Source organism: Aquila chrysaetos, chromosome 1 (assembly GCF_900496995.4).
Source record: "Aquila chrysaetos chrysaetos chromosome 1, bAquChr1.4, whole genome shotgun sequence".
Classification (NCBI taxonomy): domain Eukaryota; kingdom Metazoa; phylum Chordata; class Aves; order Accipitriformes; family Accipitridae; genus Aquila; species Aquila chrysaetos.
The window spans coordinates 24,964,981-24,991,114 of NC_044004.1; the positions used below are offsets into that span (position 1 = coordinate 24,964,981).

The 26,134-nt window shown below is 35.5% G+C and overlaps 1 protein-coding gene across 5 annotated transcripts in view; it reads right to left on the reverse strand.

Annotated features, from left to right (window-relative positions):
• The window catches only part of ARAP2 (ArfGAP with RhoGAP domain, ankyrin repeat and PH domain 2), a 136,651-nt gene that overhangs the window by 98,799 nt on the left and 11,718 nt on the right, over positions 1-26,134 (reverse strand). For all 5 annotated transcript variants that reach the window (XM_041125443.1, XM_041125438.1, XM_030024793.2 and 2 more), the window contains 7 exons: positions 22,725-22,795; positions 21,733-21,812; positions 16,820-16,905; positions 15,710-16,066; positions 12,426-12,495; positions 6,778-6,898; positions 3,752-3,933 (listed from right to left, as the gene is read on the reverse strand). In XM_041125443.1, the coding sequence (XP_040981377.1) occupies positions 3,752-3,933; positions 6,778-6,898; positions 12,426-12,495; positions 15,710-16,066; positions 16,820-16,905; positions 21,733-21,812; positions 22,725-22,795 (967 nt within the window). The remainder of the gene's footprint in view (positions 1-3,751; positions 3,934-6,777; positions 6,899-12,425; positions 12,496-15,709; positions 16,067-16,819; positions 16,906-21,732; positions 21,813-22,724; positions 22,796-26,134) is intronic.

Sequence of the window (26,134 nt, forward strand, 5' to 3'; positions counted from 1 at the left end):
GGAGTCAAGCATGGAGGGAAAAAAAAAGTCACAAATAATTATGGCACACAGCCATACATACCATTTCCCAGTCTTTATATTCGGCAAAGTTTCCTCAAAGATCCCAGGTAATTACATCTATTTCAGAACCACCCAAAGCTGTAACAAAGAGGATCCTGAATTCTCTTTATCAAAGCCAAATTCTAGTGCAAACACTGTGACACCTAGTCCCTCCCTGACTTTAGATACCAGTGAGTCTGAAATACACCCTAAAAAAGGGGGTATGTTCTAGCAGACCTGGCAAGCATCTGTCAGAGCCCTTCTGATGGTCACAGAGGGGAGGTTATCACTGGCACCACCACAGTAGACTGACATTCCAAGACAACGTTTGAGCTGTCATGAAGGATCAGATGACATGCTTTTATTTAAGCACGAATGATTTTGAAATAGAAATGGGAATTTCGGCAAGTTGCAGGTTGAACAAATTGATTCTGTACAATTTGTTTTTCACTTTTGCTCCAGAGAGGAAGCTTAAGAAATTCACACTACATGGAGAGTCAAAGAAATTGATGGTTTCATACTAGCACTATATCACTGCCAGAAGCTCAAGCTAAACCAATCACTTTTTTAAACTAGAAATGGGCCTGAGACATGATGTTCTGATCTCAATCTGAACTTCACAAAGTTCGTGGTGGTTATGTTAGGATTTGGCATTTGGCTTAGGATCTTCTCCACTTTTAACAACGAAGAAAAATCTTAAAGTAACAGTGGACCCTCCTCTAACAAGTTTAATAGAAATCAATGAATCAGTTTGATCCAATCTCATTTCAACATTATAAGAAGTCTAAATAGGTGTCTTTTAGCACTGCAGTTATAATAAACCCCTCTAAGTCTTTCTGGGAGTCATTCTAGTATGGATGTGAATTCCAATATGAACAAGTTTTGAGGACATCCCTGGACGTATTTGCCTGGTAATTACTGGCTAAAGCACAAACTTGAGACAAGGAAAGATTTTTAGAACAACAGAGCCCTCTAATGGATTAATGCTGTATTACTGGGTTTTTCTTCAGCGCTGCAGTAAAAATAATTCGGTTCTCAACTTGAAAATAAAATACAAGAGGTACTGAGAGAAGAATTATAGACTATGAAAGCTTAAGGACAGAAACTATTTATTCTGATTCCCAAATAGCCAGAAAAAACATAAAGAAAGAGACATTGTTCAAATGGAGGATCTAAAAAGAAATCTCTTAGGACCATTTGATATTTTTGGTTTTAAGTAAATAAGCTTTGGGAAGAAGCTGGTTTTGCACCATTGTTTGTAATATTTATACACACAGAAGGAGCTGAGAGGCTGGCAGCATGTCTAACCTTCATTCTGTTTCAGGGCTTGATTTTGGTTTGCCTTCTGCTGCACTGCAGTCGGTGATCTCTGCAGAGCATCCATGTAGTAGAAGGGAATAAACATCTAGTACAAAGGCTGTATAAGGGTGTGTTTTCACAATCAGCTAAAGCAAATCTGAAATCAATGATGTTGAAAGGGCAAAGCTGACACCATACAGCCACACAAACAACAGAACCAACACACACATGCACACACAAAATAGTAATTTAAAAAAATCTGTAAGAAAGGAAATTTAAGGTGGGGTGGAGCAGTCTTAGATTACCTTAGTCATAATATGCACCCTGAAAACCTGTAACAGAGCAATCAAGAGCCCTTCAACAGTGAATTGGCTCTGGAACAGTTTTGTATCAATATATACAGTCAGAAAAACTGACTCAGCAATAGTGGGCAGAGCTGGGAGTGCCCCATATCAACAGAGAAAGATCAAAGGACTACTGGAGGCAAGAAAGATGCTCCCAACAGTTATATGCAGGTAGAGTAAGGAAGAAGCAAGCAAGCAAAAAATGGATGCCTGGTACTGAGACTTTCAAGAGGGACATAGCTAGTTTCTAATGACCTATCAGTCTGGAAGAGAAATTCCTCCAGAAGTCTGTATACCTCATTGAAGTACCACATTTGTCCCTTAACCAAGAAGCTCAGAGCATCCATAAGAGAGCACTCAAAAGTATTCAGGGGCATAAGATGAATACAGTATTAATTCTGAAGTTAAAAGTGGCTCATTACAACAAACATCCACACAATAAAGGACTCTTATTGATGAGAATGCATTCCAAGGATTCTCACTGATGAAATACCTGGAAACCCCACGATGGAGTGGTAACATTGAGCACTGCAGCACAGTGTGGGTCATCCCACAGGCAGAGACTGTAAAGTAAGTTGGTCAACTTCATTCTTTCTATTGGAATGATGTAAGAGAAACTCAGTGAACTACAGGGTCTTAGGGTGAGGGGGTGATGTTTGCGTTTTGGTTTTGTTCCTCCTTAAAGACATGTACCTGTAAACTTTACTTAAACTAACTGCCAGGTCACCTATTCATCACAATAATCAAGACTGAGGATTTCAGTATAGCTAAAGAAAGTACTATGCTCAACTGTGAAGACCAATTTCTCTCCATGGTGCTCATTCAGCAAAACACATCTTGCAGGCTTAAATTCAAATGACATGTAGCCACTTTTGGTGAAATATTACATGTCTAAATCATTTGTGGAGTTTTGTTATAGCTACAATAGAGCAGTATAAATCCATAAATTGCATCATGTTTTTGATTAGTTGGTCGTTGACTGACCTCAAAGAATGTGCCTGACAAGTAAAACTGCCTTGGAGCACAGTAAGTAGAAAGAAAAAAAAAAAAAAGTCTTTCTGAGTCTCAAATTTCCTGCCATACCCTGGGAAAGAATAGTAAGATCTAATATTGAACATTATGTGGTCCCTCAAGCCCATCTAAATAATTTCACACTTAAAAGGATAACAGGAGAAGAAACAAGATCAACTCCAAAATGAAAAGTCTTACTGAGAGACCATTCACGTTTGAAACAGGAGTTTGCCTGTACACAAATTTGAAAGAAAATAAGAATAAGGCAAGCATGTAACAACATCTCCCTCAAATGCCCTCCCAGCTTCCAGCTACTTGTGAGTCAATTTCCTCACACAGAAATATCTTCCACTTAATGTCCTACAATATATTTTTCTTCCACTAGTTCACACAGCCATTCATTGCACCCAATTATCCCCACTTATCCCGTATCTACAGCATCCTGAAGAGTTCCACAGCTAACTACTTTACATCATAATATAGTCATGCCAAAAACAAAACAAAAACCCCTAGATTTTGGGAGTTGAAATGAGAGGCCTACTTCATGTTTTTTAATACTGGATTTGTTTAAAATATTATGGTGCACAACAGAATCTGGCCAATCTAGGTTCTTAAAAACACAAAGAACATCAGTTTTGAACATTTAGCTGAAGTATCATTTAAATACCACAATCTACTTCTGTATAGCACACTTTCCAGAGCACTGTATTATAGGACAGTGAAACCTGTGCACAAAATAAGCCTTCTGATTTAGTAGAGTGCTTATGGCACACATGTTAAGAGTGAATTAATCCCAGCTCTGCCACTAACCTGTTATGACACTCAGGGCTTTTCACCTCACCTCACTACATATTCATTTTTTCCACTGTACAATAGACATAATGATACTTCACCTGCTTTTTGAAGCCTTCTGAGAATTGCAGCAATAAAGTACTACATAAAAAGAGATAGGCATTTATATTGAAATGCACCTATTCACAAAGAGCCATCAATTTCCAACTCACTAGTTAAACTATCTTTATAAGCATTCATTCACAAAAAGCATATGAAAAATTTACCTGCTCATTTTTGCAGATCCATACAGTATTCCCCTGAAGTAGAATAAAGATTTTGGCTTTGTATCCTTTCAGCTCAAGATACCCACTTTTCTCAGGGGTGACAGAAGTTCGAGACTGAGAGTTATTATCAGACTGTGATTTCAAGGCATTGAGCACCGTATTAACCCAGTCATTCCTTTCTTCTAAACAAGAAAAAAAAAAAATAGACAAAGACATATGGTTAAGCAGCAACTCCATTCTTCTCTACATATTGGTTTTCCTCTTCTTCCTACTATGCTGTGCTGGTTGATGGTATAGCTATACCACTCCAGAGAGAACATCCACTTTGAAGACGAGGTATAAATAAAAATAACATGAGAGTCCTTATCAGTGGAGACATTAGCAAAGACAACCATTCAATTAACTCCCAACAATCAACACACAAATTGAAAGTTATACAAACTGATGATCAAGACTCTTAAAATCATAACTACCAGTTCCAAGATGCTTAATTCCAGACAGCTCGAAGACTGAGGTGGTAGACAGGTGGTATGTTCACCTTCTGGAAGCCAGATCAATGGGAAAGAACTCCAGAAGTTATGCAGCAAAAACCAGAGAGCCTAAATATCATCTGTCACTAAAGACGCAAGCCATCGCCAGTGCTATTATATGTTTGGCCATGCTTTTAAACAAAAACATTTGGCAATTTACAATCTATTCCATTAAGGCGTAGTGGATAAGCTTGATATTGTCAAGGGTACTGAGTAATCAAGAAAATGCATGTTTTAATATCTTTGCATGCATTATTAATTTAACATCTTACAAATACATGAAAACAAGTAGGTGAAGTAATAAAGTTCCACTCAGTCTCATTCACTACGTTCAGATATTTCACCAGACTAAGATCAATATACTTCAGTGCTGAATACTCTGAATGAATTAGACTTACCCCATGCGATTGGAACATCATGAATATTTCAACTCTTTGCTCTGAAAGATTCAGGTCACAAAATATATTGGGGGTGGGCAAGGAGGGAAGGAAAGTTCTATCCGCAGTATATATAATGTTGACACAATCAGTGCTGAACACTGCAAAGAGCACCGTTAGAACAGTAACGTGCTTACTTTGTGTCACGTGTGCAACAAGAAGGAACAAATACATGAATTTAAGCATCAGAAAATAGTCTGAAGAGGAAGATAGCTGGACAGACTAGCACAGGGAAGGTGATCCAAGTGCTCCTCTTAGAAGTTTTGTTTTAATACACGCTCTTTTAACGTACTTTGAAAAGATCAATGGAATATTTCAGTACAGTTGAGGGCATCAAATTCCTCTAGAAGTCTTTTTTTAATGGTATTTCACTCCAATTAAACAAAATCAGACTGCATCTGAGCAGATTATTCTCCAATTCATTGCTATCCCTTAACTACTTAATTTTTTGCCCCCAAATGCCCCTAAACTTTCCAATTCATTATATATAGTTCTTCCCTCTAGATATTTAAATCAATCCAAAAATAGTGTATTTTTAATATACAAAAAAATAATAAATCAGAGCACTGAAAGCAAACAAAACAAGCACTATAATCCACTGATTGCATACCAACATTGGGACACAGGTCAATGAAGACAATGATAGCATTCTTTATTTTGCTACTCCACCAGAAGGAAAGGGAAGTTAATAAGTATGGTCCACAGGATGAAATATGTATGGAAGTTCCATTTCAAAATCTTTGAAAAGAAGTTAAGTACCCTTCAAATGATCCCAGAACAATTCCCAACCACAAATCCACAGAAGGAATAGCATCAAGTAACAGTTTGTGTGCTTAACAGAAAGCAAGCAGGGTTATTTACATAATTTACTATGAATACATCATCCAGCTCTGGATACAGGAAGGACCAAGTTACTTGTACGACACACATTTCTAACCTTAAGTGAACAGCTTTACAGACAGGCCACTATGTCCAAAGATGGTTACATACTAAATGAAAACACAATTTCACGTATAACAAGTGGTTGCTCTGAATATACTTTATAAGTCACAATAAATTGTTAACATTTTTATAGTATTCAAAGGCAATGGTCCATAAAGCAAATTACAGCCCTACAAAATGCATTGCGCTAAGATGACTATGTTCCAATTTATAAAAAAAATTAAAAAATAAATTTGGAAGAGAATTGTAAAAATAATAAAAGTAGACATACTTTTTAACTCAGCTAAGAGCATAAAAATGCCTGAAATGATTTGAGCCACACCTGGTAAGAAGGATTTGTTCACTGATGCTGCACTCCTGTTACAGCCTGCAGTGAATGTTTACAACCAAGCTATAACCCATAAAAATGGGATTTGATAATGGAAGTGCTGAGAGACCCTTAGCTCTAATGGGTCTGGCATGTACTGCTGTAAATACATATTGCACATCTTTTTTTTCCTAGGTATTCCGTTTCATTTGATTGTTTCCATAAATAAGTCATACATGCACTGATATTGATTCCACATATTACAGCTGTAGGTTGATAAATCATTAAATTAGAAGGCATACTAACTTCCGTACTACAATTTACAATTGTATTCTCTATTAATACATGGCTGAAAATACTGTATAAGGCAGTAAATACAGACACACAGAAAAACCCAGATTTCCTTTGATCACAGCATCACATTCAAGCCATCAACTTCATTGTTGCTCTTTGTCAATTTTATATCAATCAGTGACTCGGAGCAGATGGCTGAGAGCATACAGGCTGTAAGAGCTGCTAGTGAAACCTGAGGAACGTCCAGACAAATTCATCTTTGGGAAGGATCAGGGAGGAGGCAGAAGAGTTGGAAAATAGTACTCTCGTTTTGATATTTTTAAAAGCCATTCCCCAACAATTTCTGTTGTTCTTACAAAGCTTACAGTTATCTCCAGTTTCACTTTATGAGCCCAAAACAGCTGGATTCCAGAAATATTCCAGGTAATATAACAAGTTATATTTCACAGATACAATTTATCAGCAGTGATTACATGGCTTTTTGGCAATCATTAGAATTACACATATTCTACTTACCTTCTTTATCCACACGGAAGACAAAAGTCCTATGGGATGTGACAACTTCAAATTTATTCTCCCCATGAACTCTTACTGTTGCTATAGCAGAGAGCAGTATTATTCCCTTTGAGAACACTTCCTATAATAAAAATGAAATAGAAATAGTTAATAACACTCATGAAACGTTAAAGATCTCTCAGGTAATACTACTTGCCTGATGTTTAGGAAGTTCACATACACAGGCTGTGCTCCTAAAAGTTCACCACACTATTAATAAAACTGCATCAGTAAGTAAACCACTACCTACATACACATCACCAACTTCCCGGTTCTGGGTCTATGCATACCTACTGCCTTCTAAAATAGAGTAAAATCCCATGGTGAGATAGAATGCATATATCTGAGATACCACTTCATAAATTGTCTCATGGCACTAATATTGCAAAATATCATATTCTCTTAAATTTATGATTTTAAGTCAATGTAATTTACTTTGGCAATCTCACAGAACCATAATTAAAAAAATACGTAATTATTACACTTGTAAAATAGAATCAGACAAGGGAAAAAATCGTGTCTTCTCCAGAGAGAAAATTCCAAAGAATTCTTCTGTTCCTTCCTGACTCCTTCAGTGACTAAACAATAAGAACAGTAAATTCACTGATTTTATCCCTAATTTTGAACCCAAAGGGGGTCATCACTTTCTGGAAAAATCCATTGCCCTGTCATTACTAACAAAAATCCTCTAGCTTGGATCAGGTATTTACTTTTGTGCTATATGAGACAGGAGGAGAACAATCCCTCAAAAACATGATTCGGCATCAGAGCAAGTTTTCCCAGAATTTTCTAATTTCCAACTAGGAATTTGGACAACTGAACTGAAGACAAAAGCAAGATGGGAAAAAGGAATTGCTACGAGTACTTTCTCCAAGTAGCTTCATCTTCTAACCTAATTAACCTAAGTATTCCGGAGTGGGGTGGGGGAAGGAAAGCTCAGACTTGCAACACTTCAGAAATACTTCTGCATGATTCCTGGATTCCAGAGTTAATGCTGCTGTTCTTGTCTCCACTATGCTTTGATCAGTTGTTTTTCTGACTAAGACAATTTAGAAATACTGCTAAGATTTATGATCCAGATGCAGTACTAGTCCAAGAGTCAGCTCCCCATAAAGAATCTGTACTGCAATAACTTTCCTCCCAAAGTATAAATTATTATAATAGACTTTATACAAGGACTTAAGGAGCCACTGCGAATGCTAAGCATGAAGGATACACAGGATCATTTTTTTGTTTACTGAGTTTAACATACTACTGATTTTCACCAAATTCACACTCTTATGTTGTTTCACTTCTAGGTACTAATACACAACAGTGAATGCAGTTTAGCAAATAAATAAATAGAAATATCAAAGTACAGCTGAAGTGAACATGTTACTATAATTACACACAAGAACTACAGTCACTCAGAATGGTCTTAGTATTGCATATCTATTTTCATTATATTTGTTAGAAGAGAGATTTTAACATATTTGTTAATAAGGTTGGATATTACGTTAACTACTGATCATTCACAATAGCAAAGCAAACTTATTACATATGCTATTTCTAAAGGTGTTCAGATATCATCATATCACGGTGTTTGCAGGCATCTACTGGCTGTATTTGGTACTGTAAGAGAGTAATTTAGACTGCTGGAAGTCACAGCTATTTTATTTTATTTGCTTAAAAAAAATAAAAAATAGTCTGTTTCCTTTTAAGCTGAGCATAGTTTTGGTTTTGCTATTTAAACAATCAGCCTTTTTAAAGCTTTGTTCTCCAAGGTATACATATTTTCAAATACAGTTTAAGCCATAATAATTTCTCAATCTTTTTTCTGCACCAGCTTCTCCTTCACGTGCAAGAAATAATGCCTACTGTTAAAAAGCTCTTGTTGATCAAGATACAACTTCTCTCTTTGAAATACTCTAGACTAGAAATTATTTCAGAATATAGAAAACACAAACACACACAGCCAAGAACCTCAGAGATACTTCTGTTACTGAGAGATGTACACTAGTTTTAAGGCTGCTAAAAAATTCTCTGACAGAAAATTTTCCAGTGGCAAATGAAATAATTTTTTTTTTTATATCAACTGCTTTGATGAAAACTTTTATTTTCAAATACAGCCCAATGTCACTCCTTGACATTTGTATTTCAGAGTTGGTCTAAAAGATCCCGGAAAACACCATTTCGCACTGCTTTGGCTTTCCTTCCACAACAGATTAAATATGACCTATTTCAAGAATGACAATGATTCACCTGTTTTGCAGTGAATTTTGTTCTTTGTTATGCTCACATGCAACATAACACAACAAAAATATTGAAGTTCTCCACATGAAAAGGCAAGACTTTTTCCTAAATCATTAATGTATTTGTCAGGGACCCTAAGCTGTTTTTATATAAAAATTTTCAACATAACCCGCAGGTTTTGCCTTACTACAAAGTGCATGTTAGAGCACCAGAGTTCTCCTGCCAAAAGTAGGAAGAAATTTGAAACAAAACCTGTGCATATTGGGTAGCTGAAAAGAATTCTCAAATTCTACCTTCCCCTCTTCAGTTTGCTCTAACTTCAGTTCACTGCATTCTGTTAAGACAAAACCACACGGGATGTTGCTCTGACCACATCAACTGTGTCAGGTCCACAAACATAGAAGAAATGAGCAGCATCACAAATTCAAACAAAAACCGTTCCTAGGTCAGATGCTGTTTGTAGAAAACTAAATTTTTTTTTTTCCATATATGCAGATATAAAGTAAAAAAGAGATCTCTATCGATAAGAAGTTGATGCACAACTAGATCAAGATTAGAGAAACATTTAGAAAACTGAGGTTAAATCATTCAGAGAAGCGTTTAGATGGGCTAAGTACACATTTTCAGGAATACTACCCTCTATGTCTTCCCACCCCATCCTCCACTTGTTTCACTCTTCATTAGCCAAGCAGTACACTTCCCCTTCTTGAGAACCTCACTCTTTTCATATTCCTAATTTGAATGACAAATAGAGCTATTTAATAATGGTAGTGTTTCTGGATAAAATAAACAGTTTCATTCCACTCAGTCTACCCTTCTCTGCTTGTAATAGAAAAATATCAGAGTATGGATTGGTTTCCTTTTGAGAACCACTTTTAATTGATATGTGAAACCAAAAGTATAACTCCTTTTAACCTGCTTGCCTGTGTAGGAACGTCCTTGGACAAACACACATTAGAATAGACAGAACTTGTCATTAAGATCTAAAGTTAAAACAACAACTGCCCCATTTAAATATATATATAGCTAGACTGCCTTGCAACAAACTGTATAACTATCCCTGTCTTTTACCAGAACCGGCTCCTGACCTGCATGCAGGTCTTGACGGGTCTGCACATAGTTGCTTACGATGTCAAGGTAACAACCCACAAGCAACAGCAGGAACATGCTGGTATCCATCTAGCAGGCAATATAAATACTCTGGGTGTGGGAGTAGTGATCCAGCAGAGACCACTGTACTAAAAACTCACATTCCCCAGTGACACCACTGCTCACCCAACACAATCCCACTGTGCACTGAGAACTATTGGTAGCCAACTATGTTTTCCTCCTATCTGCAAGCTAGTCCAAATGTTTCACCAAATCCTCAGTTCCCAGAATTTGCTTCAGGCCTCGCAGTTCTCAGACATATGAAGTTCTTAGCATATGTGACTCATCGAGTTAACAAGGCAGACACCCAGATCTGGTCAAACTGTATACACACACAGACCAACCAGCATCTCTTTTGATCCCAGGAGTGAGGTTTTGTACTCAGATTCCAGGAAAAGCATGAGAAAGAGGCTTCAGACCAAGCCTTTTGCAAGTTCCTGATAGTCTAATCTATCACAGAGACCTTTCAAGTGGAGGATGGAGAGTTGGCAGCCTTCTATGCATCGTGTGACTCGCTAAATATTCCACTGAGCAGAAAGGAAGATTCCTGGAATCTCCTATGACAGATGAACGTATAACATGTACTATTCTAGAGCAATTGATCTCCAAGTAACTTTTTCAGTGACCTTCAAAAAACAAAAAAAATCCCCAGTGCAGATACAAGATTTAAAATGCTGTATTAGCATTTCTTTCCCTAATTATGCTACAGACAGTGTTAAGCAAATCCCAACGCTGTATTTTTCAAGTCCTTCTTAATGACTAACCCTGCTTTTCTGCTCCTCTGAAGCCCTGGGATGAATACCATAAAGGGGTAATATTTTTTGTCACTGCAATCCAAATGTTATTCCATTGTTCCCTTCAGCTACAAAATCATGTCTTCTACTGTGACTGAAGCAAAGTAAGCAGTAAAACCAGATTGTTTCATGTTCCTAATCAGTAGGCATAAAGATCAATGTAAAGAATTTTTTGAGCTTGTTCTTAATTTCTCTGGCTCCTCAGGAAATAAACAGTCGTCTTCTACTTCAGTTCTACCCCCCTCATAATCTGGTAAAATAGGGCTAACAGTGTGCATATTATAAAGCATCTATAGGACTCTTATTGATTACCACCACCCAGCACACTGCTTGGGAACTTTCACCTGAAATCGTATTTTGTTCCTAATTTAATATGCATCTTCAACAGGAAATGCTTTCCAGCATTTCAAATAACACACATGCATATAACCTCATCTCCACCAAACACGCATATTATACAATCACAAATATCTGTCACTTTTAAGTTTAAGAACTTCTTCATTTCTTCTAAGAGGAGAAATTAATTAATCACAGAGTGAAAGAAAAAGAATTTTTTAGTGGTCTGAAGTGTATTAAATTAAAAAAAAAAAAAGAAAGAAATCTTTCCAAAAAAAGCCATGTTTAAACCAGGCCTTAAAAAAAAAAAAATGTAGTTTCTATTGTGAAAAAGTAGTATCAAAAGGTTATATAAGTCTTTTGTACATCTCCATTTCACAAAAGGAATACACATTTTGTTGAAAACCATGATTTACAAATCCATTTTTGTATCACATATCAGAAGTGAACTTTAATCAAAACAACTCACAAGCCTGGAAATGCTTCACTAAGACTCAATCCTTAGGTACAGAACCAAAGAACAGCCACTGACATCGCAGTACTACGCTGATTTTAAAGAGACCCACTCAAACATAACCTAGTCCAATGATATGTGATTATTCCTAGAAGACAAACAGGGAAGAGACTTTTTTTTGATTAAAGAGTAAACAAGTGTATGGCATTTGGGGTTTTTAAAAGGTCTTCTATGCCACATATTTAATATTTCTCTCAAAATCTCCAGCAAGCTGGGTTCCCATGACAAGACACTTTGCAACCACCATCAAAATAACACTGGATCTCTTAAATGTGTTCTGCATGATCCTGTTCTGTTTTGCAGAATGCAGCAGTGTCACTCTTCCAATAAAGTAAGAAGTTCTGATAATATCTACCTTAAAAGGTCAGGAATACAAGCCCTTCTAGGAAACAAGAGGATGAACAATACATGAAGATCTCAAGGACACCTTAAAATATTTAATAATGTCGCATCCTAGTACTTTGCAATTGAAAATGAATTTAAGATGAATATTCATTTGTAATTATTTCTGAATTTCTTCATGGTAATGTGTGTATTACACCGATGCAATTTTGTCCCAAACATGACCAAAACATGCCACTTACCTTTTCATTATTGTAGTAAGAAATGCTGTCTCCATCAAACTTAACCCAGCGCTTCTGAAACACACATTTGCTGTGAATCAAAAATTAATACAATTGAAATTATAAACACAAGTTAACACTGGCTTTTAAGAACATCTCAAGCACAAATTATAGAAAGGTCAAATCCATGTTTAGCTTCCTGTGTGTGGGCCTAAACATTTTGAAAATTAAAACATATCTTAGCCCTATCATATCTTTTCAAACAGAGGATGCTGATTTCAAATGTAATAAAAATACCTGGAAACAAGAAGCAGAGTATTACTGGACTTCTTTTATAAATCAGTATCTTCATGTTTTTAATCAGTTCAGTTTTCTTTCTCTCTATTTCCTCCCCATGTGCTCTATATCACTGCTGAAGTGATAGAAGAAAAAGAACTTTCAAAAAATGTAATTTTGCTTGAAACTAACAAGGACAAGAACTGACTGTTTTTATTGGAGGCAAAGGAATATTCTGAACAGAGAGTATACCTTTAAGTGTTACAAGTTCCGTAAGATACTTTCCAAAAAGGAAAGCTGAGAACCTATAAGGACCTCCTAAAAAAATTATTTTTACATGAACCTGAAGTAGTCTGTTATTCTCATTAAAAAGATTGACAGCCTATTAGTTATCATCTATAAAAGTTTCAATTCTAAAATCTATTAAACAAGTTAATTAAGCAAGAATAAGACCCCACTCTAACATCTCTTTTCCCAACATTATCTCCTTTCCTGCTAAATGAGTGCTCGGCTTTAGGATTAGTAGACTGTGATAGTTTATCAAAACTTTAATCAAATAGCAGCTCTGGCTTAATTAACTTGTATTATATGGCTACAGTAAATCATCATTTTTCATAACCTGGAAAGGCCAATGTAAAATCTATTTTCCATTAAAATGTCAATAAACTTCAAGATGATGCAGGGAAGAAAAACTGAACCTAAGTACCACATACAACGTGAGTAAACTGAACGGCTTTACAATTTATAGCGAGTTAACTAAAAAGAGAACCTGTACTTTAAATGCATGATTTGTAGCAGTTTAAGAAAACAGTATATATTCATTCCCCTGAAGAGACACAAAGTGTCAGGTGTAAATGGGAGCTCTGTAAAAAGGAGGGGAGGGGGGGCCGTGTAGAACAGAAAGAAACATTCAGTTGGCAGGGTCTGAAATAAAATATGACAGTGCTTCAAGGGACGAAAAATAATAATTGTTTGTTTTTTTTTTTTTTTTCCCTTTGGTTGGTTTCTTTAAGTCTTCAGATATTTGAGAAATGGTACTGTAAGAAAGAGAACCAAAAAACAAAAAAAATGTAGCATTTATTAAACCACGTTTAAGAAAGTCCTTGAAATTTAGCGAAGGAATATCACTGGCTCAAGGCTAATGACCCTGCAACTGTTCTACTCAGTCCTAACAAGTACTAATTTTGTGGTTAACTCATTATCTTTTTCAAAGAATATATTCTTTATATACTTTATCGAAAGCCTTCACACTTTGTGCTTTTTGAAGGAATAGAGTTGTGAACAAGACAAGTCAACGGGAGCCAAGAACTATACTTTTTAATCACTCTATTAGTTAACTGCCAAAAACGCTGTTTAAAGAAAAAAAAAAAAATTGAAATAAAACAAAAGTTAAAGCTAACTGCAGCTCTCCAAGAAGTCAATACACTAACAATTCTGAAGAAAAGATGTGCAAATGCATATGATACTGGGAAAAGGCCTTTTGACTCTGTGTATAACTATTCTTTGATTCTTTAGCAAAAGTAAACAATGACAATCCGTAAGTGTGAATGAAACTTTTGAAATAATTTAAAAATAAAAAAAAAAGATTGAGCAGATTGAAATTCCATGATGGTAAAATAGGTTTGTTAAACCAGGTTTATTCCTTCTTGCTATTCAGCTTCAACAGTGTATCACTGTATCAACACAAATAAAGCCAAAATCCAAAAAATTAGAACTTGCTAAATCAGAACTCTTAAAAAGGAACAACAAAAAAATGGAAATTGCTATACAATAGAGCTCCTTCCAGTGGGCTCAAACAAGATTGTATTCTCAACCATTTTGATTCAAAAACTTTGTCACTAAACTGAAAAAAATTTTAATTGCTGTACTAGTTGATGAGTAATGATGATTATTAGAGCCCCAAATAATGAAAGAAAAGGACAAACAGTTTAATACCACCTTTCAGTGTAGGTAAACATACAGTCCTAAGAACAAAGAATGAAGAACTACTAAGGCTTGAGTAGGAGTACAGTAAAGTAGACGTATTACAGCACCAACAAGGACAGCAGCTTTAATTTCTAGATATTAGATTGGAAATAGACTTAAAAAGTAGAATTGTGCCACTTTCAATACAAAAAGGAATTTAGAAAAAAGTCATAAGAACAACTGGAGAACTGGAAACTACAATTTAAAATGAAGAATGGTCTATTCAGTTTATTAAAGAGGAGGTCAGAAGAATTTCATCAGAGTTTGCGAGTATTATGAAGGGAAGATCTGATAATAGAGTGCTCTTTAGTGTAAAACAACCTAAGAAGAGCTAGAATTTAAAGTAGGTGAAAACAAAACAATTACAAAAACTTTAAAAAATAACAGAAATTAACCATAAGATTTTGGGGTGTTGTTTGGTTTGGGGTTTTTTTTTTTTTTTTTTCCTACAAATGTGGCAAAGAGTTTATTCTCTTTCTATTGTGTTCCTCTCTCCTCTTCATTATTTGAAATCTTAAAGCAAGACTTGGGCTCAGACTCCTCCCATCAAACTTTAGGCACATCAGTAAATTAAACTAGCAGACAATTCACCCTAGATGCATTTCTAAACTCAAAGCTCAACTTATATGCACAATTCTGAAACCAACAGGATCTCCAGTCACACTAATTATTAATTTATACATCTACAGCTAAATTGGTAAAGTAGTATTTCAGAATCAGAGTTTGTTCTCACTTACTTTGTGGTCCACAGAAAATCAGCAAAATTGCACATACATATTGGAAATATTGGTACAAATTAATTCTGTATTTTTCTGCTACAGTTCATGAGTTGTGATCAACATTATTAATAAATACATTTTTCCTGAGTGCACCTCCTAAATAAACTCTAGAATAGGTAACATCATTAAAAACTTAAGAATTCAGAAAAGCCCTATGCTCTTGCAACAAAAACAGTTCCATTTCCTTTCCCACCACAAATAGTAAAGTGACCAAATACAAACTTAACATCTTTCACGCAAACATACATCTTCACAATTATACAGTAATCACTGCAAATACCATACCCTTGAGGGGATAATTTATCCAGCCATCCTGCTTTAACCTTCTTTACTGATGGTCCATAAAAACAAGCATACGGTGTTATTGATTCATTTTCAGTCGAAGTTTGATCTCCATCAAATTGCCGAAAAGGCATTTGTTCACTGACCAAGCGATCTGAATCTCCACTTTGTATCTTACTACGAGATGCTGAGTGTGTTTTGGCTTTATTTTTCTTTTTCTTTAAAGGCAAAGAACATTGTTCCACAATAGAATATACAGATTCACTTTCAGATTCTTCTGGTGCTAATAACTTGTTTTCCCGAGACAGGGATTCATTTTTTGTAAATTCCTTTGTCTTCTCTTCCTGATTATTAAAGGAACTAGAAAGAAAAAGTGCATTTTACTCTTAATATATTGCTACAATGCACACATATATAAAATTATCAATTAGAACAAATATTGGTAAAACATATTACAAATATATTTGTAACTTGTTTAATTATTGTGATAACTACAGACATGCTAAACACAATGTATCTTTTAATTATGACTATACTGAATCCTACTTTCTCCATTCAACAGGTCTGATAGCAAGGTAACACTTGCTGGTTCCTTTAGAAGCCTGAAAAGAAATTTAAAATTGATTTTCCTTCCTCAGAAGAATAGCTTCACTCATTGGACTTGCAGTATGACCTCTCTCTTCCTTCTCCCATCTCAACAGAAGCCAGGTATAGACTGGAGACTTGGAGCACATTAGCTCCCATTTCATCAAACCACTGGCCACTGCCTCATGACAGGATTAGAGAATGGGTTTTAGTTTTGTGTTTGTTTTTTTTCCTAATGGTTAGCTAGGAGACATGCAAAAATAAAACTTGTCTTCCTTGTTCTGACTGGGGAAAAGAGGGACATCTTCCAAATCCACAAAAGATCCTGAAACCTGGGTTAGAGAGCCTTAGGACAGCCACAGAGCCAAACTTCACCCCCTATAGCATGGGGTAAAGGCTCAAATAGGAGAAAAAAATAAATAAATACAGTCATGGTTGTGCCTTCAGAGGTAGAGATCTACTTGTGATATCAGTAAATAACTCTTTCCTCTTTACATTTTGCATTTCTCTATAACTCTTATTTAATACCATAGATTCTTGTAAGAAGAATACTCTTCATTCATTCCCAGATCCAGTTTATTTCCACAAGCCAGGAATTCATTTCCATGAAGTTCCTAGAAAAGAAATATATTGTAAGCAACATTTGCACTGAAGTAGTAAGTGATGTTTAAATTACTGTAGACATAGATCACACACAAACCACAGTCTGACTAGCAAAGCTGCTATTTGCCACATTTTCAAACATGCATTTGAAAGATCACATTTTTAAAAGTATTCTAAGAAATGTTATTTACAATATTTTCATTTTAAATAATACTTATTTGAGCATAGTCCAAAATACCTGATACAAACCAATTAGATGAAGAAATCCAGTGCACAGAAATATCAGTGCTCTGATTTTTCTTGAAGTACAACTGAATATTATTTTTACCCTGAAATTTTCTAACCTCAAGAGCCACATGTTGCATGCAGATGAAGTATACCATTTATGATTTGCCACTGCTAGCCTATCTGTCATATCAATACTTGTTCTCTGAATTAAATGTACAGCCTTCACAGTACACTAAAGATAAAATAAAGGTAAATTCAAATTCCTACAGTAACACTGTAGTCAGCCATATCGAAAATATTTCGCATTTTCTTGCCAAGATCTTCTTCCTAAAAGGCACTTTTATTAATGTTTGTTTAGAAATTTTTATCACAAACTGCTTGCAGTGTACGAAATGTCAAGGTTAACACTGTTCAAGAACGTTACATTTCACACTTCCTAAACTTGATCTGACAATCATACTGCATTACCAAGCTTCTCATTACTTATCTTTCTTCCTTTAAAAAAAAAAAACCAACTAAAATTAACATCTTCATGCTTTCTGATGGAAGCATTTTAATTTACTCATTTAAGCTTCGACGTGTATGTCACAAAGCTGAAGGGTGGCAGAAAAAAGCGAATCAGCTTTCACAACAGTTGCCATTTTTGTTCTGAGCAGCAGTACCTCATCTTGTACTTGAGGGCTGTACCTCAGCAACATGAAAAGGCAAGCTTAAAAAAAGCACATAGCCCAACGCTGAGTATGTGTACACTGCAGCAAAAATTGTGCAAATCACAGGCTGCTACTGGGATAAACCTAGGTGAACAGTCTGCCTTCCTCTGCCAGCTAGATCCATCACAAAAAAAAAAAAAAAACACCACCAAAAACCAACAACCACCACCACCCACACACCACACTATTAACTATGTTGTAGCACCAAGGATTAGACAAAAAAAAATTAGAAAACAAAACATCCATAAACCTCGCAAACAAACTAAACACAAAACTCAAAAGCAACCTGTCCCGTGCTTATCAAATGCTTGGATTGCCTGGAATCTCACAAAAGGAGGGGAAATGGCAGTGTCCCACTTCTACACAATAGTAAAGAGGCTAATACCATCACCCAGGAAACGTTTTCAAAGTAAAAATGGTCAGTATCTTCTATCTTCATTCACTTATCAGGGTGCAAGCAACCACAAACCATCCCCACTGAAGCTATGTGGTAGTACCTCTTCCTCCCTCTCATGAACCATTACAATAACAGTTCTATGTCCTGCTCATGCCCACTCTGCAATCTTCAGCACTTAGACAAGTGAATTCAGGGAGCCTGAGAACTTCCAAGCAGTAATCAAGAAATGCATTTCTATTGCCAGTAGATTTTAAAATGTAGAAGTCCACAAATGAAGGTTGTGGGGACAGGAGTTCTATTTGCTCACAAAGAGATATATTTCACCCAAATTAAAACCCAAGCATTTCCAATGTGTTGTTTACAGAATTACTTGGCAAGATGCTCAGACTCAAGACAAGAAAAAACGCCCATCTCCCACCTCCTGCAAATCCCTGAGGTATTATACAAAGGTAGTTAGCAACAGCATTTTCTCCTACAGACAACTTTATAGGGAGAAGTATTTCTTAAAAGATAGGTGTATATATATTACACAGAAACTGTCTCTAAATATGTACTGTTCTTATGCATAGGAAGCACCTACCCTTAAGGAAGAAATCTGGCTTCTGGATCCCAGAGAGATGGAACTGCCTACTTCCAGCCCTGTATAAAAATCCCCTATTTTCGATCAGGAAGTAATTCAGATACATTTTTGGTTTTAGCTTTTTCTAACAGGTAGTCTTGCTGATCACAACAGGAAGTCAGGAAACCTGAATGCTAAAACACAGACTGAATGAAGAGTATCGGGACTGAGGCTACATTAAACAAAGACTCAATGCCATTCCGGACAGGCATCTTCCTTAAGAGATACGACCTTGATCTTCTATTAAAGCTAACGTCACACAGTTCTCCTCAGGTTGATTCTTAAATCATGGTTTGGCAATAAAATTTTGTAACAGGCCCATAAAGATAAATTCTTCCTTTTAATATATTAAGCATTCTTATTTTAAAGCGGTAAGATTTGCAGTCTGGCCAGCATTCCACAGCATCACAACACTTCGGAGCTCACATAGTCTACTGAACTCAATATGCATGTTTAATTTAGTCTGACAGTCTAGAGCAAGAAATAAAGCCAATACTTCACTCTAGAGGCCCGAACTCATTAGAATTCAGTTTTTCTGTGAAGGATTCTAATATACTTGACTCATCAGTTGGACACAACAGTAAATCTGCTCTAAAACATCTGGATTTTTATTTGTGTTATTTATAAATCAATATTAAAAAAAAAGTTCCTTCTTCAGGTTGCCCTTTAGAGGTTTCTGCTTCTAGTTGTCTTTCTTCCTGACCCAAGTCAAAGGCATATTTTCTTTACAACCTTAATTCCCTGTTCTCTCACGCTCACTTACCTCCAGTCTGTAGTGACTCATCACCTATTGCTACAGACACTCCCTTTATAAAAGCCTATAGAAACCTTTGCTTCATTACACCAATTAAACAGGAAAAAGGGTAATGGCCAACTTACAAGCCCTGAGAACAAACTTCAGTCAGTCAGTATAATAATTTGCTACATTTTCTTGTATGTAGACAAAACTATATTCTTATGCAAGATTATCCTTTAAAATGAAGCAGCAGTTACAAGCTCTAAAATCTCAGATACTTTACAGTGTTATCTAAACTTTCTTATTTGTTCCTTGGATACTTGATAACTACTGAAAAAATCTGAAAGTGAAATGTATCTTAGGACCTTTGTTTTATAGCTGTTCTTTATGACCTTTGTCTGCAATTAATTTCTAATGGAACTAAAATTAACTATGAAGTTTCCAACAGGCATATGATAAATATAATTCAAAAAACTGTTCAGTTACACGAAAGTGATAATTAAAACCCAAATCTTCAGATCAGGGAAAGTATGTTATAATATACTGCATTAATCATGATTCTACAACCAGCACAAACAGCAATTTTATTTCAAGCAGTTAATCCAGTTTAACAGCATGGTATTTTTGTATTTGGTGCCTTTGTAAGATAAGAAATATTGCTGACAACCTTCCTGGTCATGCTTTTTTTTATCCAACCATTTCAATGAAAGGTACAGAATAATGCTAAGAACTAACAAGAAGGCTAGGAAACTTTTTCTAGAAAACCTGCTTATGCCATTGAACTAATTACAAAGTTAAATTTTGAATTTTTAAAGACATTGGCACAGACAACAATAACTGGCACAGACAAGATGTTTTCTTTCCTTGTGTACAACAAAAGCTCAAAAGTTACTTTTGTGTGCAGGTAACAAGAACTAGAAGGAGAAACAAGACATGAATTTATGTGTACCTCCTTAGAAACTCAACAAAGAAAAAAAAAGCACAACATATTTCCAAGGAAAAGAAATTACACACCAAAAACAGAGATCATTTTTATGCTTCTAAAACCACTCCCATTAGAAAAAGAAATTTGAATCATTTGTTTTCACTAACCAATTCTTAAGAAATTAAAACTGCGGAAAAAAAATCCTAGGCATCCGTTTGAGTAGCTTTCATTTTAGTCAATAGTTTAAAAAGTGAAATATTAGAGTGAAGACCAGGACAGAAACTAAGAATAATTTACTGTTTTCTCTAACTCTGTGGCTTGAGATCAGCTGGGACAAGTATATGCAATCACAGAATCAACAATTTCTGGCCTGCATCCTGCTGAGACAGAAGCAGGAGCTGGGATTCACGGCATTTAGTGGATGCCTCACTAAGCTAATTCACCCCCCAGATCTCTACATGATTCTGAAGTCTGTCCACATGCCACCTATGGCACTCACACCGTCAATTACTGACCCCAACAAAAATGTTCACTTCAGAGAATCCTACAACAAAAGTGACTTTCTGGGTATGCAGCAAGTTTAGGGGATGCATGAAAAATACCAGAAGTCCTGAGAATTTTCAGATACAGGAATTAAAAAAGGGTATGGCCAAAAGCGACCATTAGATCATCTAAGCTAACATGTAAGCTATTGTCATAGGATATACACAAGCCTGTGTAGCGATGCCCAGTCTTGATCTGCAATTATCAGAAGAGAGAAAAGCCACTTTTACCTTTACTAGTCAATTCTAACGATTACCCACCATTTAACCTCAATTAGGCACAAAGTATTACACTATACCACTGTACCTAAGAGAGTAAAAGGAAGGCAGCAAGGTAGTCTGCAATTGCCTGTAATGACAGTTTTGCATTTGATACAGCAGCTCTATGCTTTAAAAAAAAAAAAAAGTCAGTTATCTGTCCTGTGTTGTTTAAAAAAACCCCAACCAACACACACTACAGTTTCTTACTACTATTGAAGAGTACAAAGTGTATCTCGAGATTAAGAAAAGTCACTAGTCCACAAATATTTACACTATAAACCTTCTGCATGTACCTAAAAAGACAAAGAAGGTACCAGGAACTGAAAAAGCAGAGGAAAAAAGAATTAAGGGTAATATAAAATACTTAACATGAGGATTAAAGTGAAGATAGACCATTTATGTCCAGACTTCTCAACTTACTTCAGCATCTTTAGAGTTGTCACAAATAAAGGTTTCCCCATATGGAGAGATGATGGGTGGCTTTTCTTCTGTGAAAGTTTCTTAAAGCAAAAAAATAAATAAATACAGTCATACAGTGCAGTGCTCTACTAAAGTACTAATAAAATCAGCAAGGGACACAGATTTTTCTGCTTGTGATTTCTCTGTCCTTCTGAGAAAAAATTTTGAAGAACAAGAAACAATTTTGCAATTCTGAACTCCAGACACTCCCCCCCCCCACCTCAGACACTACTACTATTACTACATAATTTGGATATAACTTGCACACAGACATTTTCTTCTTTCCTACCCTGCATCAAGTTTAAAAAAAAACCAAAACATTTTATTCCATCCTCTTAGGAGCAATAGCTCCAAAGTGTCCTTTATTCTGACTTAAAAAAAAAAAAAAACAAACACAAAAACTCATTTGTGCACAATCTTCACTTTGCCACCAAGTATTTGCTTGAAATTAGTATGCATAACTTCAAACAAGACATACCTCTAAAATATGAAAGAACTTTTGTTTACAACTGACTGCACAAGATGATAGACTCTTCCAGTAAACCATTTAATACAATTAATTTCCTGTTATTTCCTGGAGCTATGAGCACTGACTTAACAAATTAAGCAGCATCAGTCAGGAATACGCTCCTTGCATCTTTTAAGAAAAAGCTAATTCTGCTTAAAAAAATCTGGATCGAATCTTAGAAACTCAAAATCCTGTAGTTTAATAAGTATATTAAAATAAATGAGGTTTAAAGACTGGATTTTATAATTTTCATTTTATTAGTTCACAAACAAAAACTAAGTAAAGACACAGAAGTGGTTAAATGCTCTGTTATTATATACATCACTTCCTCCAGACGCCCAATATTTCTTAAGATAAGCAAGTCAATACTCATTTTAGACAACTTCTGGTCTGAGGTTTCTTTTTCCTCAATATTCAAGATTAAATATCAGCGTGCTTAACTCACTGTTTTGTGAAATTTGCCTCCCAGTGTAAGAAATATTTACAAGATCCACATTTCTTCTTTTCTGAAGGGAACTTGAACAAAACAAAGCACAAAATGAAAACATTAAGTGAAATTTCCCAGAAATGGAGCAAAAACATCTTATGCAGTTAAACTATTAACATTATAAAAATATAGAACAGTCAATTTGATGTCTTGGGAAAATTTCTGATTTAATTTAAAAAGTTACCCAACAACGTGTTTTCCTCCCTTTATGACACTGAATACTTCTCTAATCCTAGACCACATCTTGAGTTTGTTTTTTTTGTTTTGTTTTGAACTGATTTTATGATACATTTAGATTGCTGGGAAGCATGGAGATCACCCACTCTTCCCCCATCCTTTACCTTTCCTTCTCCTTCACACTGATTACCAAGGACAATATTTAAAGAAGGATGTGATATGAAAGTCTAATTTAACATTAAGCTCAAAGGGAGCCTGGGCATGGGAATCCAGACAAAACATGCTCTCAACCGCTAATAAAAATTGCTGTAAAGTTTTGATTTCCTCAGGTGAATTTTTTTCCCAGAAAGTTTTCAATCTGAGACATAAACAACATTGCATTGCAACTGCCTGTGACTACCACTGCACATTTTGTAGATAGGTGAGAATGTATCCTCATACACAACAGAAAAATTATTTTATTACTGGTGTTGTGCTGGCCCCTATGTTTTTCAGCAATTTCACGTATAGTGGCACTCATCATGCTGCTAAAGATCACTTTTTTTAAATTATTATTATTATTGATATTTCAGGCTGAGATAGAAGCTTTAGAGTAACAACACAGGAACAAATAGGCCTGAATTCGTACATTTCTAACACATCTTCACTACTCTAGCAGTCTGTTAGAGCTGTTTTCAGCCATGCTCTGATTTCTCCTGTTAACATGAATAATTAGTAATTTTTCCTCTTAATTTCATTTTCTCTGCTTGAAATAACAGTGATGCAGATCCTCGTGCATCCTTATAGAATATTCAGTGACTGATAAATGCCATACAAGATCCTTGAAGTTTCCCTAACAGTTTGCAGGTCCTCCATCCTTCAAAGCCAAAGGTAAGTATGTTTTACTAAAAATATCAATATTCCTAATTTCTGTTTCCCCACTTCCCCACTTGACATATTGAGAAATTTTATTCTTTTAAGATCAGCTATATTCAAACCTTTAGAAATACTGTCCCATGAAGTCCAAATTGAATTATTCCATATTACAGGCTGGTGTTTCTTTATGACAGAAGGCATACATTTATGAACCACTGTTTTGTATCATTTTTAACCCATGCTTAAATCTGCTCCAAACAAATTATTAAATTCAAGACAGAAGCCAGCCACACCTTATGAAGTTACTTGACACTTCAAATGTTATCCAGGTTATATCAATTAAGTTCCTCAAAGATATTATGTAAAATCCTGGTTTTAGAAAACACAGGGTGAGTTTGGCCAGTGAAGGTGGATCATGGCCTAGCTCCCATACATAACTGTTTACTCCCCCAAGCTATAATTACAAAAAATACACAGCAAGTACTTTTAAAGTCTGTGTTTCTTCATATATTTTACTAGAATTCATGCAGTTATATCTTCTGAACCTACATTAGCAAACTAACTTCATGCATTTGTACTAACCTAATTTTAAAGAACCTAGTATGCTTACCAAAAAAACCAACAAAAAAAAAAAAAAAAACAAACCCAAAAACCAACTTTTTCAACACAGACCAGATTTTCTATTGTTAGGTTGCATTTTTTTAAGGGCATTAATAGGTTTAAAATAAATTAGAGATACAGAGATGCAGCCTTGACTCAAAGAGCTTTTAAAATTATGGTTTTCTTCCTTAGGTAAAACAGTGAGTCATTGGCTTAATTTCAGGGTGGATGGATTTAAAAGTGGGTAATAGTAATGGCAATGAGTGAAGATAAATTCACCAGGAAATGAAAAATAACAAATCAGCTTACAAAGACCTGCATTTTTTTAATTCATATATTTTTCAGGGCTTGTGTATTTCTTTTTTTAATTATGTACCCACATGTATGCATACACGGCATGAAAATCTACTAATAAGCAAACTATAGTCTTTTTTTCCAGCAATCAAAAATAAAACCTTTTTATCATTTTCGGAAAAAAAGAAGTTCTAACTTATGTTAGGTAAAAAGCTATCTCAAGATATAAACTTGTTTCATTCATTTTACTTTGAATATCTGCTTGAAAGATTACATATAACAAACAACATACAGTGCAAGCTATAAAATTATAATAATTTGTCAACACTCAATAGAATAGTTAGCTAGTTATTATACAAATTGAATACCTGGATTAAAAGACAGAAAAATACTGAAGACTTCTTTGGGGGCAAATAAAATTAAAAAAAAACAAACAAAAACAAACAACTTAAAACTACAGCAATCTATGACTTCCCTTAACCATTTCCAAATTTAATACGTCTTCAGATGAATGATCATCTTTATTTTACTCTTTAAAGGAAGGTTAGTGCAAGCAGTCTGCCAATCACAAAATGTGCCAATTTTACAAAGATATAATAATAATATCAATTAAATTATCACTTTGTTACAACTGTGGAGATTAAGACCCACTATTTTCATATATTAAGAGGTACCGGATGCAGCTCAGGCTGCATAGTCTTCCCCACCGCCCTTTCCTTACGCATAAACAGGATGAAAGCGTGTGATGAGGCAGCAACTAGTCTTGCTAAAGGCTGAGAGACTGGAAAGGTGAGAGCTTCACACTGGGCTGAGCTGAGCTGTTTTATTCAATATACTCCTGTCACCTCGCAAATAAAGTGAGGGAGAGAGGTCAGTGCAAGCTGTCAGTGCTTCAGCCTTTACTGGCATTCATCTGCTGAGTGTTTTAAATGAATGAAGCTTTTGTTTTCAAATGCATTCAAAACATGTTTTCTTTTCTATCTCAAGACCTAACACTCCCATAAAGCAAACACATCAAAAGCACTCCAGCAAGCTGTGTTAGAGTTTTGGGGTTCACAGACTGCTTGCAGAGGTAAATTAATGGTGAGGCTTGACCATAGGAAACAAGAGGGAGCAGCTTCTTCTTCCTAAAAAAATTGCTTTGTGTGACAGAACACAGAGTAGAGAGTAACAGTAGCCCCAGCTTGAGCGTCTCATTAGCAATCTTGACCACTTATGTGTTAAGAAATGTAGTCTAAAGAATATCAGCACCAAACAAGAAGTTTCAACCATAGGATCTGCCAGCTGCAGAAAACGAATAGTGCCTGCTCAGGCCAAGCACCATTATCTATTTATTTCCACTCTCCTCCAAACACATGTTTCCCACAACTACTTTTGGTCTATTTCTTCTTCTTTCTCTTAATAAAGAATCAGAGCAAACCCACTGCTGAACAACACAAGTG